General features: G+C 40.5%; 1 protein-coding gene across 2 annotated transcripts in view; it reads left to right on the top strand.

Annotated features, from left to right (window-relative positions):
- Nucleotides 1-1,352: 1,352 nt before the first annotated feature.
- The window catches only part of BPHL (biphenyl hydrolase like), a 29,830-nt gene continuing 14,677 nt past the window's right edge, over nt 1,353-16,505 (top strand). For both annotated transcript variants that reach the window (XR_013765383.1, XM_079148955.1), the window contains exons 1-4: nt 1,353-1,506; nt 8,358-8,461; nt 11,389-11,555; nt 13,733-13,886. Coding sequence is in view for 1 of the 2 variants with exons in the window: in XM_079148955.1 (XP_079005081.1) it covers nt 1,400-1,506; nt 8,358-8,461; nt 11,389-11,555; nt 13,733-13,886 (532 nt within the window). In the remaining variant the exon portion in view is untranslated. The remainder of the gene's footprint in view (nt 1,507-8,357; nt 8,462-11,388; nt 11,556-13,732; nt 13,887-16,505) is intronic.

Genomic DNA, 16,505 nt, shown 5'->3' on the forward strand with positions numbered 1-16,505 from the left:
CTAGTTCCAAAAAACCAAAGGTTGAATGTTTTCTCTGATATGTGGAAGCTAATTTACAATAAGGCAGGGGAGGTAGGGGAAAGAATAGAAGTGCAGTGGATTAGACAATGGGGAATGGAAGGAAGAGAGGGGACATAAGCAAAGATAAGACAGTGGAATGAATCTGACATAATTTTCCCATGTACCTATATCCGAACAACATAGTGAATCCCACCACCTTGTACATCCTTAAGAATGGAACTCGAATAAGATATATTTCATGCTTTTATAATTATATCAAATTGGATTCTGCTGTCATGTACAACTAAAAAGAACCAATTTTTTTAAAAAAAATTTCCTTGTTAAAGCTGAGTAATGTTCCATGGCAGGAATACACCACATTTTATCCATTTCTCAGTTGATGAGCACTTGGGTTGCTTCCACTTTTTAGCATTTGTGAATAATGCTGTTATGAATGCTGATGCACAAATATCTGAAGCCCCCATTGTTTTGAATATATACTCAAAAACAGAATTGCTGGATCATAGGGTAATTCTCTCTTTAACCTTTTTTTAAGGAACCAAGATCTTGACCACAGCAGCTGAGCCATTTTGCATTCCCACCAACATGCACAAGAATTTCAATTTCTCAACATCCTGGGCAGCAATAACCCACTATTTTTTTTTTTTTACATTTTTTTTTTTTTAGTTGTAAACGAACACAATACCTTTTTATTTAATTTTTTATGGGGTGCTGAGGATCAAATCCAGTGCCTCACACATGCTAGGCAAGTACTTTACCACTGAGCCACAACCCCGGCCCCGTTTTGTGTTTTAATAGTAACTATCATAACGGATATAAATGACATAAACAGAAAAAAAGAAAATTAGATTCTACCATCCCTAAATGCGAATGTACGCCAACCCACCTTTAGCACCAGCTATAAAGCAGGGATTTCACTTAAGCTGTCGGAGGCCCAGCCTGGATGCCCACCCGGTGAAGGCAGGATGGCCAGCGACCTCCCCTCCCCTTAGTCACCACCATAGCAAACGGCTAGGAAGGGGTGGCACCAACTGGGACATCCTCCCTGTGAGCCAGAGGATCACTTAAGAAAGAGGATCACTTAAGAAAGGATCGAATCCCGCCAGCTGCTTAAGGGTTTAAGGCAGGCCCGCAGCGCGAGAGATCATTGTCCTCATAACCTCACGACATGAAGTCTGGAAAGAGGAACCCGCTAAGCACAAGAGGCTTGGGCTTACCCCTGGTCGGCCGGGGGTCACGTGATCGCAATCTGAGCTGGGGGCCCTGGATACCGTTGGCACCTCGGGGGCGTGGCGTGGAAGGCAGGGGGCGGGGCCAGCGGAGGGCGGCCTTAAAGTCCTGCGCATGCGTGTTTCCAGCAGCGGCGCAAGCTAGGATCATGGTGGTGAGGCTGTGCTACCGAGGCGGGCCGCTACCGCGGCTGCTCTTCTCGCCTCAGAAGCCCAGGATTTACTTCCCCGCGGCTGGGCGTGTGGCCGCATACGGGTAATGGCGCCCTCCCCCTTCGGGGAGCCCCAGCGTTACGCGCTCGGGGGTCAGCGGGAGGGGCGCGCTGACCCAGGTGGACCCGGCTGCAAAGATGGGGGTCGTGGGCGAGACCTGGCCTCCCTGTGACCCTCATTCCCTGAAATCCCGCATCCGGGAGCCCTCCGGGAGCTCAGCTGCGCCTGGGCCTCAGATCTGTGATTCTGGAGCTTAGGGGTTGAGACGGTCATCAGTGTGCAGACGAAGGGGGCCGGAGAGGTAAATTTGCTATTAGTCACAACTAACCCGTGATGGAGCAGATTGTAAGCCCAAGCCTCTTGTGCTTAGCCGGTTCCTCTTTCTAGACTTCATACCGTGAGGTTATGAGAACAATGATCTCTCGCGCTGCTGCTTTTTGGTTTTGGTACTAGTAAATTGAATCCATGAGCGCTTTACCACTGGGGTATATCCCCAACCCTTTTAATTTTTCATTTTGAGATAGGGTCTAGCTAAATTGTTCAGGGTCTTCCTAATTGGCCGCGGCAGACCTCGAACATGCGATCCTCCTGCCTCAGCCTCCCAAATCGCTGGGGTTACAGTAATGCCTACGCCACCGCCAGGGCCTTCTACTCATTATATTAGAAATCAGCCTGAAAATGTCTGGAGCCTGTTAACTGACATAGAACTGATCAGGCTGAAGTCGTGAGTCCCAAGTCTCCAGAGGTCTTTAGTTTGCCGATCTCAAACTTTAATGTGCAAGAGAATTAACTTGGGAACCTTTGAAAATTCAGAATCCCAGTCCTTACTCAGAGATTCTGAAATAGATTTGTGAAGAGATCCAAAAATCTGCATGTTTCTCTTATGTCCTTCCATCCCCCTTACAGATAAAACAGTAACAACAAAAACCTGGATTAATCTCTGACCTGGTGCTGGTTCCAAGAGATTCTGGGCAGAAAAATGTGGATAGAGTGGCCTGAAACTTGCTTTACTGTATTCTTTACATAATATGCCTACACATATACATGCACACTCATATAGACACATACACAATGCATGTATGCAATTAAATGTTGATGGGTCAGTTCCATTAATGACTTGTGGGGAAAAAAATGAAATGTTTGATTGGTAGCTGGCATGTAGAATTTTACTTGGTATAATGTAGAAAGTACTAATTTCAAAGAAGAAAAAAGGGTAAACCTGACCATCTTTTTAAAATTTTCAGAGCATAATTGACTAGTACTTAAGTTTGGCTTAGTTTTATTATTTCAGTACTATTTTTATACAGATGGAAAAACGACAGTGGCTGCACCTATATGGAGCAACAGTGAAAAATGGGCATTGTATCTAGATTCCTGTTTTCAAAAAAGGATTGAGATAAGGTTACAGTGATTGTAGCCATATCATAGTCCTGATAGGCTATTTAGTGGCCACATAAGGGCCCTATCCACCTAGTGGAACTAAGCACCATTTTTCCTAAATTAACTCTGAAAAACAGGTTTCTCCAGATTTTGTCCTGCAGGTGCATATATGCAGTTGCAAACTGATTTCACATGTAATCTGAGACAATACGCAGGGATATTGGTTAAACCTGAAACAAGGCTGCAGCCCCTGTAAGTTGATAAAAGCACTCCTATAAAAACAAACAACAGCAAAACTGCTTCAGAACAGCCAGTGTCCAATGTGCAACTGAGTTGTATGCCAAAAACTTGTTTGTAAGTCTATTTGGAACTTTGACCATTATTTAATAATTAAGGAAATTTGTTCCTGGATCAGGTTAAAAAAAAAAAAAAAAAAAAAAAAAAAGTCTTATCTCCCTGAAATTGTATGTTATATAGAGTTATACTACTAATAATTTACAGTATCTAACAATTTGCCTGAAAAAAAAATTTTTTTTTTCTGAGTTTAATCTTGGAATGCCCTGTCCCAGATCCCCATCCTGCCCCTGAAGCCTGTCACCACCCTCTCCCTATCTGGCAGTCACACTGTTCTACCCCAGTGCCTGAGCCCTGGTGGGGACTCTATTCAGCCATGAGGGTAGAGAGAAAACTTGGTCTCTGGAGTTATAGCTATATTACCACCACTTCCTATCTGTGTGAATGCAGCCAAGTTTCTTAACCTCTCTGAGCCTCCTGCCTTGCAGAGTTTTTGAGAATTTGAAACAATGGATGTAAAAGGCCTAGGACATAATGAATATATTTATTGGGTACAATTAGTAATGATATAAATAATAAAAAGTAAAAATAAATTATCAAAATTCACTTGAATTCAGGCTCCTGGTGTGGGTAATACTTTATTGTAGTTAATGGTTACTTTATATAAAATAGCTGAATATAAGTGATTAGGACTTTTGAAGTGAGGGCGTGTCTTATTAAGTGGGCCCCATTTTTATTTTTAAAGCAAAGTGCTGAGGCTCTGGGGTCAGACCCTCAGGTACTCATCTTGGCTTGGCAGAGCACCACAGTGTAGGCAAATTACTTTGTTCTCTAATCCTTAGATTCCTCCATGGTAAGATTAGTTTAAGTATAACTTGCCCCTCGGAGGGAAAAATGACCTAAATGTAACTCTTAGCAGACAGAGTGCTGATACTGTAACAAAGATTAGATTTAGTTTAACTACTTGCAGGAAGCTGTTGTATCCTTCTTACCCCCATTGTAATTCTGCCTGTTTGAGGAAAGCAGCTCAGCCGCCCTTGGTTCAAGTGCATTCTTCCTTTTCACAAAATTGTCTATTTAGCCTCTCAGAAAAGGGAGGCATGCTTTGAGAGAGAGATACGATTTTTTTCCCTCCAATAACTCACTACAGTTGTTCTTGATCTTAGTTGCCTGTTGGAATCTCCTGAAAAAAAATTAAAATATAATTGCCTAACTTCCACTTCAAAGATTTGGATTGTAGCATAATCCAAATTATTAGATTTAGAAGTTTGCTGGGTGTGGTGGTGCACACCTGTAATCCCTGTGGCTCAGGAGGCTGAGGCAGGAGGGTCTCGTGTTCAGAGCCAGCCTCGGCAAAAAACAAGGCACTAAGCAACTCAGTGAGACCTTGTCTCTAAATAAAATGCAAAATAGGACTGGGGATGTGGCTGAGTGGCCAAGTGCTTCTGAGTTCAATCCTGGTACCCTCCCTGCACCAAAAAAAAAAAAAAAAAAAAAAAACCTTTATAGATATATATATATATATATATATATATATATATATATATATATATATGTTTGCTAAATGGTTCAAATTGAAGATTGAGTCCCACTGAAGTATTAGGAGACAGAACATGCTCTTGTAAAAAGGGGATGAGTGGGCAGCCATGGAGAAGTTAGTTCAGGTGAGTTGAACTTGGTGACTTACACCTAGGTCCCAGGGTCTCCTCTACCGGCGGGTTTCTTTTTGATAAGACTCCACACACTGCATGCACTGCATGGTAAATGCTGGTGGCTGGCTATTTACCCATCTCCTGCTAGCCTCCAACCTACATGAGTGCATACCTTTAGTGCCCAGCACCAGGTAGGTGTTCAGGAAGTGCATGGATTAAGGGTACAGCAGAGTTTGATGTTTCTGAAAGCACATAACCAGGGCACTGCCATAGAGCTATGAATGTCCTTCAGGATTGTCCTAGGCATGTTTTAAAATCTTTACTGGTGATTCTAATCAACACAACTGCTTCAGAACACCTGAGTTTGAGAAGATATTTAATAAGCAGGGAGAAGAGGTGGAAAAACCAAATGGACAGCTAAAGAGGAAGGGATTAATATTTTCATTGTTTTTGCAGTGCTGGGGCTCAAACCCAGGGCCTTGTGCATAATAGGCAAATGGTCTATCACTGAGCTATACCCCACACTATGTAATTTTTGTTCTCTAAATTTTCCTTTTTTCCATTTTTTCCTGAGAGTTTTGGGAAATTTGATATCTTAAATGTGGTTCAGTTAATAAACACAGCAGGGCCATTGAAGATCTGGTCTTTATGGCCTGATTTTCTTCCAACGTGCACATAACTATTAATCTGAGGCCTGACTGCAGCCCTAAGAGGCCCCTTGATAAGCTGGAAGAAAACTGCAGCACTTGTTTCAATTATATTTCTGTGAAAATAAGCACTCAGTAATTGTTACCTTTGTCTTTTAATAGTATTGAGGTGGAACTCGTACATGCTTTACTACTGAGTACGTTCCCAGTCCTTTGTTTTCTTGTTTAATTTTGAGACAGGGTCTTACTAAATTGCTGAGGATCTCACTAAATGACTGAGGCTGGCCCAAAGCTGATCCTCCTGCTTCAGCCTCCCAAGGTACTGGAGATTGCAGGCGTATGCCACCTGTCCAGCAGTAACTCTTATCTTTAAAAATAAACCTTTTTCCTAAGTTTGCTATTGATTTGCTTTTGTTCACAAATAGTCCTCATTCTTTTTCCTCCCACTTAGAGATTCATGAAAGGTTTTTTGTTAACCTCCATTAACCCCAAGGGATGGGCTGATGTGACAATACAGGTTCCTCTGGTCTAACAGCATTGATGCCACAGCAGTGTGGCACTGTCTCCCCCAGCCTAGCTGCAGAACCCTTCACCATTTGGCCCCAACCATAGAGCTGTGCCTTTATAATCCCGCTAACTGAACATCGACTTGTCCCCACTGATGTCCCTTGCTCCTGGGCTGTAGATCATGCTATTTTTGTCTTCCAAAAACACCCTTCCTACCACATTTTTTTTTTTTTTTTTTTTTTTTTTTTTTTTTTTTTTTTAGAATTTCACCCATCTTTGGAAGTTCATCCCAAAAGCTACTTTTTCTCTCCTTTCAGATCCCTCTATCTAACCCTGATTTGATCTCTGCCTCCCCTCTAACCCATCTTCCAGGTCTTCTGCCTTTGAAAATCCTTCCCTGACATTGAGTTGCCATTATGCTGAAATCGCTAGTTCTTTTAGGTAACCAAGAGAACAGGGTATGGTAATAATCAGAGATATTCAGAGTGGGAAATCAAAAATACCACCAAGTGCAGAGGGAAAGAGGGAAGTTAGTTTTCTTTTTTCCTTTCTTCCCCCCCCCTCCCCCCCAACAGAGACTTGGGAGTGATCATGGAAGGGGAAGGGAAAACCTGTGGTCAGTGCCCTTCAGAGATGCAAAGAGCTTGAGACAGCAACACTCAGTCCTGAAAACTGACTGGCTTTGCACATTCAGAAGGTGGGGAGGGGCACTCTCCATTATGCATAATACCCTCACAGTGCAATGTGACTTTCATGAGCATGTTCTTGGCACTGCAGGAAAGGGAACTTCTGAAAATCCTCTAGGGTCACAGGAGTAATAAAGGGAAGTGATGGTGCTGTGCACTTTATTGCTAATGTGAGCTGTGCAAATGATCGTCATCTCTGTTCGGGGAGTACTTTCATTTAATTTAGGAAACACAGGAAATACCATTAAGAACTTTCATCCCATCCAGGTGCTTCAAAGCTCTTTTCCTCATTCATAACTGCCTCCCTGAGGGTTTGCAGAGTAAATCCTTTGTTTTTATCAACTCTCCTTCTAGACTGAGCAAATGTGTACTAATAAATGCCCGTTTACTGAAATGAGTCTTTATTAGTAGAGTACATTTATTTGTTTCTGTCCTGGGCCTAAGATATCTAACACCATCCTAATAAAAATGAATCCCTTGGAGGATTAGGATGTTAATAATAAGTATATTGCAGAGTTCATATTATACTAAAACTGCTTAATGGCATGGTTGTTGCACCTCTAATATTTCTGAAATGAGCTTACGTTATATCAGGATTTCTTATTTTCCATTTCTCTCATAATTTTCCAGTATTCAAAAATTTTTTCCTGCACTCTTTTTTTTTTTTTTTACTGGAAGATGGCAAATCAGATGAAACTGAAAGAGGAAACAGGACCTTGTTTTTTCAAAAGTGCTGCATTTCAGCAGTCATCTTGACCAAGAGCAGAGGTCAGGGTGAGGGGTATATAAAAGAAAAAGGAAGTCTGGTTGATTTCAATATATTGGCAGTCCACTAGAAGAGGAGTGGCTCCTTCCAGCATCTCTCCTAGCATGCCATTATGTCTCTTCTACATGTCCCTAAGTTATCTCTCTGGAAGATTTGTACAGGGGTCTTGTATGTGCTGTAGTGGTATATATCCCTGGGCAGTCTGTTTTGGAACTTCCAGAAAAGCAGCCGAGAACACCTGTACAGCCCATACATCCTCAGGCAGGACAGATAGATGATGGTGGCAACCCTGTCCTGAGGTCTTGTCCTGTGCCAAGAAGTGTCCAGTTAGATGCTCTATCATGAATGGGGTCTATTGAAATGACTATGTAACAGTCAACACAGGAATATTTCAGCTTCTTAAAAACCAGTAAGTCCATGTCAGTGCAGATGGATGTTTCTGACTAGAGCCCTCCTGTAGCTGATCAGATGACACCACAAGCCCTGAGATCACCAGGGCCTTTCCTTGGGACCCTTGGGATCAGTCTTGTCCTCAAGAATGCCACCAATACTGCTGAACATCCTGGTAGCTGCTCTAAAGCTGCTGAGGTGGAGAAAAATGGCCCTGGGTTCTGTGCCTCTGGTGTCCCACATCAGCCTGCACATGGGCACTGCTGGCGTCTAGCTCCTAGGCATGTACCCTGGGACTATACATAGCCACTGAATTCAGCAAGCCTCTCAGTGCTGGTGGAGGGCGAGCCCCGCCCCAGACTGGGTGCTGCAGCATATTCGAACTTGAAGACAGTTCATTTTGCAGTCTGTTAAGGTACAAACTCATGTCACTGTTTAGGATTGGAAAGCTGAGGCACAAATCAAAATAATCCAAGAAGTTTGAGAGGGGTGCTACATGTAAAAGGGCAGTTTTGTCATATTGATAGATTTGTGCTAATTAATTTTCCTTTGGGGATTTCTTTTTCTTTCAGAACCTCAGTGACCTCTGCCAAAGTGTCTGTCAATGGTGTTCACCTGCATTATCAGCAGACTGGAGAGGGCGAGCATGCAGTCCTGCTGCTTCCTGGGATGTTGGGTCTGACATTTTTTAATTGACTCTTTTGGCATGCTATATCATCTCTCTGAAGCAGTCGTGAAACTAGATGCCAAATATTGATTATTAATTTTAGTGCTTTGCTGGAACATTTTAAGGGATGTTTGCTAATATCAAATGCATGATTTGGAAAAGTAGATAACTTTCTGTCATATGTTTTTTGTATTCCTTTAAGTACTGTTTTTCCCACATGGGTATACTGTGAAACCAGTTGCCTATAATTTGGGAGGGTAACATAGGTCAGAGGTCAAGGAAAGTGAGTGAGAAGAAGGAGTGGATGAGGAAGACACTGTCAAGATGTTTTCAAGGTTGTGGAATGTACAGTGCTAAAGCCAGGACAGATAGGTCACTACTCTGATTGATATGTTCAGTTGAAATAAGAAATAAGAACTGGGCATGGTGGCGTATGCCTGTAATCCCAGCAACCTTGGAGGCTAAGGCAGAAGTATCACAAGTTCAAGGCAACCACAGCAGCAAGACCCTATCTCAAAATAAAAATGTAAAAGGGTTGGGAGTATAGCTCAGTGGTAGAGTGCTCCCGGGTTAAATCCCTGGTATCACTCCAAAAAAAAAGTAAGGAAAAAGAAGCTTAAAGTCTTTTTGAAAATCAAAACTAGATTATCATATTAATCTTGCTCAATGTGTATAATAAAGGGCACAGTAAATCCCTCTGGATTTCAATCTCAGTTTACAGAACAGTAGTCCCAAATGTAGAAAGAGAAAAATGTACAACGATCCCAGGATATCCAGAATTTAGTTTTATAGGATTCTTTTTAAAAAAAAAAAATTATTCTAATTAGTTATACATGACAGTAAGAATGCATTTATACATTTTTATATATTATACATAAATGGGATATAATTTCTTATTTTTCTGATTGTACATGTTGTAGAATTACATCCATCATGCAGTCATATGTGTAATATATATAAGGTAATAATGTCTGTTTCATTCTACTATCCTTCTTATTCCCATATCCCCTCTCCCTAATCTAAAGTGACTCTATTCTTCCATGGCATCCCCCAACCCCTTTTTGTGAATTAGCATCTGCATGTCAGAGAAAACATCAACCTTTGGTTTTTTGGGATTGGCTTATTTTGCTTAGCATGATATTCTCCAACTCCGTCCATTTACCAGCAAATGCCATAATTTCATTCTTCTTTAAAGCTGAGTAATATTCCATCAAATATATATACCACATTTTCTTTTATCCATTCATCTATTGAAGGGCACCTAGGTTGGTTCCATAGTTTATTGTGAATTGAGCTATAAACCTGATTTAGTTAAATAATCCCATGTTTACTTCCATGTGATTTGCTTCTTTCTCCTAAAAATAAATTACTAAAATTTTTCAGTTAGTTGATGTTTCTGCTTGATCAAGCCTCAGCTGATGTGGTACTATGGTAGCTAGTGAGATGTCTGTGTCTAGATAGTGTTTAGTATCTTTTTTTTCTTAAGCTGTTGTAATGAAGGAGGACATTTATTCTAATCACCAGTGCCAAGCTAAAGTCATCTGTTAGAACAACTTACTGGGATAGAATTTTCATTATTTTAATATTAATAATCATTAACTAGGTATAAAAACTTACACCAATTTTTGTTTATGTAAAACATTAGCATGCTTCCAAAATTTAAAAATAAGATAGTGAGTCTCCTATCTGCCCCTATGATCCCCTTCCCCATGGGCTATTCAGGTATAATGTACTAGTACTAGTGACCTTAAACACTTGTTTAAGGTTATATTATTGCATCTGGTCTTCAAATGTATACATATGTGCCAGAAAACAAATGTCTCATTATTTCTGAAATTGATCTTTTAGCCTGCTCCCTTTCCCATCTCCCTACCTTCTGCCCCTTCTTCAAGATAGTTCCCATCAGAAGTGCCTCCAGCCAAGGGACATGAGGGAAGCCATGTGTCAGAGCAGTAGACCTAGAATGGAAATCCACTCATTGAGTTTTCACTTGGGTTTCCTGGATGATTTCCCTGATCGCAAGGAAGGGATGCCTTGCCAGGAAGAATGATGGACCTTGATGATTTTAAGTGATCCTGCACTATCTGGAAACAAACTTTCTAATAAAGCAAGGTGTTTAGTATTCATTGTGACCTGAGGCCTGAGTCCTCAGAAATGAAGCTGACTTTACTAGTAAAACGTGACCTGTCCCTAGACTGAGCTCTTTCGAGTGGACTTCCACCCTGCAGTGGATATAAGCACACATCTTGAGTGGCTGCAGTGAGCTGGGGATTGCCAGTCAAAGCTACCATGGGTTCAAGAACACAGTTCTACTTGTTGGTATGGACTCTTGTACTATTTTGATATCACTTGATTTCTTCCACTACCACCACCATTTCAGTGTTTCACTTTAGTTTTCTGGGTTTTGATTGTAACCACAAAACAAAATCTTCAGGGCTATTCACATTATCTTCGTTTTTTAAAAAATCTGTATTTTGAATCAAATCTCAAAATTGTTTACAGAATTTTTTGGGATATTTCTCATTTGCCAAGTCATTTCGTTAAAAAAGAAAAACACTATAAGTACAACATATCTATAAGTTTACTTCTGTACAGTTCCATTAACTCTTTAGAAAAAAGAAAAGGGGCACGTGTTAAACTGAAGAGGTATGAAGAGTGCTGAAAACTGGACCAAATGAAGGATCAGCCCCTGTCCTTCTCAGAATATCCACTAGGGGGCAGTTGGAGGCAGGTTTGAACTCCACCAAGAAAGGAGGTCTGCCTCTGGCTAAATGGATTTAATCATTGCAAGACTACTTTCTTGATTGTGTTCTGGTGGCTTACTTTTATAGAAACTAATCACTTTGTTTTAAAATTGCTATTGCTTCTGTTTTCACTCTGATGTGTTTCTTACAATGAAAGAATTCACCAGAGCATAACCAAGTGGCTGTTTTCAGGAAGTGGAGAGACTGATTTTGCACCCCAGCTTAAGAACCTAAGTAAGAAGCTCTTCACTGTGGTGGCCTGGGATCCTCGAGGATATGGACATTCCAGACCCCCAGATAGAGACTTCCCAGTGGACTTTTTTGAAAGGGATGCAAAAGATGCTGTTGATTTGATGAAGGTGGGTCCCAGAGAAATGCTCAGGGAAGGGAGGGCGGCTGGGCCTGTCTTCATTTGTTTTGCTTAATTTTTGTTGTTATTTCTTTCTACAAATGCAATACCATGTGATTGCTACAGAAAATCCAAAATCTAAAGATGAAAATAGAAATAGTCCACAATCCAGCTATTTAGAAACACCACTACTGACACTTAAATACTTTGTCTTTCTGGCCAGTCTTACAATAAATGTAAACACACAATTTTGTATGATGGTATCATGCTATTCTTCCAACATACTGTTTTCATTGAACAATTTAGAAAAGATACTTCAGTATCAATAAATGTGCTTTTGCATATGTCTTGTAATAGGTCCCTGCCACAGTTGTCTCCCCTTATACATTGTTTTACCTTCTGTGGTTTCAGTTATTCATGACCAACTGTGGTCCAAAAATATTAAGTGGAAAATTCCAGAAACAAACAAGTCATAAATTGTTTTTTACTCTTTTTAAAATTAGAATTAAATTTATTTTTTCACTGATACATAAAAATTCTACATATTGGTTGGGGATACAACTCAGTGGTAAAGTGCTTGCCTGGCATATATATGTATATATATATGTATAAATATATATTATGGATATATATATGCATATTAATGGGATGACATGATGTTTGAATGTGTATACACTGCATATTTTTAAAATCATGTTAAATATCTCTTCAAACAGTTATTTCATTTCAAAATACTTTCTTCTGCTTTTTGAAATGTACGTTTATTATTGTTAATCTGTAGTCAACTTACTGTCCTAAGTTTTAACTTCAAGACCATTCTTAGTAGTATGACAAAATCCTACACTGTTGTGCTCCATTCCTTCCATCCTGCCTGGGACATGAATCATCCCTTTATTCAGTATATCCACCCTCTACCGTATGTGTGTATAGAATAAAATGTAGCACATTTGGCACTGTTTTCAGGCATTCACCAGTAGTCGGGGAGTGTATGGGGGTGTTCCCCACAGATAAGAGGGAACTGCTGTGTTTCACTGTGTGGATTCACCATGTCTTATTTCACCTGTTATCTAATGGTAGATAACAAGACTTCATTTTTAAATTGCCTTTTTCTTATAAATAGTATAATAATCATTCTATTGTCATGGACATTTTGCTTCTTACTTTTTTGCTATTTTAAACAATGTTGTTGCAGACTTCCTGGACCTATCTCCTGGTACATGTGTGCAAGAATTTCATGCAAATTTAGGAGACAAAGTGCTGAGTTATAGAAGATATTAATATTTATTTTTACAAGTTAATACCAAATTATTTCCCTTAGTAGTTGCACTAATATATAATCCCTTGGCAAATATCTTAGACTAACATTTTTTTCTTTTAACTTTAGTCTTTCCAGTCATTCTACTTTTAATTCTGGGCACCATCTCCAAAACATAATTTTTGTCAGTTTTCTCTGCCAAATATGTTTTTATGCCCTGGTTGATTCACCCACGGACCCACAACCCTGTGACACTGTTCTCTTCCAACCTGTCTCTATTTGACTCTTCCCTCAGTTGTAGTTGGTGGCTTCACCACATGCCCTACTTCATTTCATCCAGCGAACCTCAGGTCCCCTCTCTAATCCACATAATTGCTCTCAAATCCTTGTTCAGCAGTGCACATGCACACGCATGCATGCACGCACACATGCAATTTGTCATATCCAAGTACAGCTGATCTCCATTGATTCTATTCCCTTGACATTTTATCCAACCAGAAGATATAATTCCCTCTATTCCCTCATAATTTAAAACAGCTGTACTCAAATTCCTATGACAATTATATTTTCACAAAACTAATTGAGAGAAAACACTGTCATCAAGTAGTAGACTCTAGGATTTCTTTTTTTTTTCTTTTTTGGGTACTGGGTATTAAAACCAGGAATGCTGCACCACTGAGCTACACCCCCAGCCCTTGTTAGTTTCACTTTTGATACAGGGTCTCACTAAGTCGCTGAAGCTGGCCTTGTAGTCCTCCTGCCTCAGCCTTTTGAGTTGCTGGGATTGAAGGCATATATCATCACACCCAGCTCAGATTCATCTTTGATACTCCAGAGCCCTTTGTATTGATTCTGATCATTTTTGACTCTAAGGTTCTTTTAGCAGAAAGGAGTGATAACCTGTGCTATGCTTCTCGTTGTATTTCTCACAGACGCTGAAGTTCAAGAAGGTCTCCCTGCTGGGATGGAGTGACGGTGGCATAACTGCACTCTTTGCTGCTGCGAAATATCCATCTTATATCAATAAGATGGTGATTTGGGGAGCTAATGCCTATGTCACTGAAGAGGATGAAAGAATTTATCAGGGTAGGTTCTGCCAACTCAAGATGATGACCTCATCTTTTTCGCTGTCTTCAGCTCTTATTTTGATATGTATTAACAAGTAATATCATCCACTTCTAGTTCTTGCCTCTAAGACTGGAAGAATAGTAAGTTCTCAGAAAAGCAATGTAACTTAACCAGTCTGAAAATAGAAAGCTTTCTATTTCCAGAAGTGAAACTTCTATGACTCAGGAAAAGCCTAAGGAAAAGCAGTATTTACATTTACTACCACTGGTAGTGAACTTGAAGGAAGGAGGAGGTGTGTGAAGTATTATTCATAACCTCATTTTAAATAATGTGGGTATAAAAGGGAACATTGGACTCAAATATGAAACTTATATTTTGATTATAAGAATTTCTATGCTGTCTACATTTTTAAGGTGATCCTTCAAGCTTCTTTTATAGGTTTTTAGAGGTACTAGAGCAGAGACATGTGGGTCAAATTTGGCCTGCCACATGCTTTTGCAAGGCCCAGGCCCCAGCTAAGGAGGCTAGTGCTGTGTGAGTCAGGGAGACCAAGCTGTAGTATTCACCCAACTCCTTCCCCATTTCTCTTCCACTCCCAGCATTGCTTCCCAAGGCCTGCACTGGTGACCAAGGCACAGGGAGGACGGTTGGTAATTACTACACACCCAGATTTGAAATTACTCCATTCTGGCAAGCTGCCCAAATTGAAATGACCAGGCTCTTGGGAGGAAAGAAGGGTTCTCAGGGTCTGGAGGTTATTGGGGTAAAAAGTGAAACTGACCTGGGGCTGCCTCCACCTGTCAGCCTGACCCACCAGACCCCTCCCCTACAGACTGGTAGCATTTTGTCCAAGTATGTCTCTTTTGGATCCCAGATGGCTCACCCCAGCCAATTAGGTCTAGGTGGATCAGGCATTTTCTGTCCTCATTCATAGTATCTGTATAATATCTTTGATTTTACCTCTTGGCCTGCAGATACTGATATATTTACTTTCTGGCTCTGTACAGAAAAGTTTACAGACCCCTGCGTTAGGTTATCACAAGCCTAGTCTATTTTAACTCTTCTGCAGTTCACATGACCTACTAAGCTACTCAGTGGGCGGTGTTCTATTGTAGGATCTTAGTTCTTTATAGTCTCTGTTCTTACAAGAAATATAAAACTCTTATTGGTAAGTTCGATTTAGTTACCTGTCATAATGTATCCTTCTGCTTGTCCTTATTGTACTCCCACCTGGCTCAGAGGGTTCACCTTGTATGCAGTAAGCATTGCGTTTGGTTGCTGGGCCCTGCCCTCCCACTGCCTCCTACAGGATGCCTTGAGTTCTTCTGTAGCAGTGACTTCTCTCTCTCCACTGGACCCTTCCTCCCAGCCTACGAAGGCTGTCCTGATTCCTCTTCCAAAGCTTTGCCCTTCCTACCTATGGTTACTGCCTTAACATTCTTTACTCTCTCTCACAAACTTATTGAGAGAGCCATCTTTGTTCTTGCTACATATTCTCCTCTCGTTCGTTCTTCATTCCCAATGTGGCTCCTCTGGTCCACTTTTCTAAAATAGTTCTCACTGTAACAATATAAAACAAGCATAATCTCTTGTTGTCAAAGACAGTGAATACTTCAGAGTTATTGTACTATTCTCTCATTATCCTCCAAAGGTTTTGAGGGTCTCTAGTATTGTCTCCTCTTTTTCCTGCTGTTGGTAGTTTGTGTCAACTCTCTTTTTTCTGTCTAGCTGGAGGATTATTGATTTCACTGTCCCTTTCAGAGAACTGGCTTTTGGTTTCATTGACTTCTTTCTACTATGTTCTGTGTTCAGTTTCACTGTTTCTCTTCCAACCTTATTATTTTTTTCCTTCTTCTTACTTTCAATCTTTAATCTGCTTTTTCTTTTCCTAGTCTGAAAGTAAAAGCTTATCTTACTGATTTGAGACCTTTCTTTTCTTCCAAATTTCCCTCTAAGAACTGCTATATCTAATTATCCTGCAGATTTTAATATGTTGTATTTTTATTCAGTTCAGAATATTTTCTAATATCTCTTCACCATAGTTTTTTAGAAGAGTATTTTCTAATTTCTAAATATTTGGGGTTTCCCAATCCCTTTTTGCTATTGGTGTCTAGTTTAATTCCATCAGATTCAGAAAACATAGGTTGTATGTTTTATTCTTTTAATTGTACTAAATTTTATGCCCCAGAATATGGTCTGCTTTGGTCTAAAGTTGAACTCATTATTTCTTGACCCTTCCCATGCTCTTCCCTTGCTCACTGTTCTTTCTGCTCAGATGTGTGAGCCCTAGCCCTAGAGTCCTCCTCTGCCCTCTTCATTTTACTGCGACTTCATTCCATTGATACCATGCTCATAGCAACGCACATGTTATCCCTCCTTTTTCCCCCACCCTCCATTTTCCTGGTTCTGTCCCTTGGTCTTGTCTGGTAACTTGTCCTCCATAGGAGAATATCCTTTCTAAGGCAATAATCTGACCATTTAATTATTCCACTTAAAATCCTACAATAAAGGCCACACCGCTTGCCTAACCACCAGTCTGGGCCCACCCAGCTTTCTGGCTCCCTCTTCTCCTTTTCCTTTGTCTTTCCTGTGCATCTCTTGCCTTGCACAAATTGCCATTCCTGAAACAAGCTTTCC

The sequence above is a fragment of the Sciurus vulgaris genome (genome assembly GCF_902686455.1).
Source record: "Sciurus vulgaris genome assembly, chromosome: 7".
NCBI lineage: Eukaryota > Metazoa > Chordata > Mammalia > Rodentia > Sciuridae > Sciurus > Sciurus vulgaris.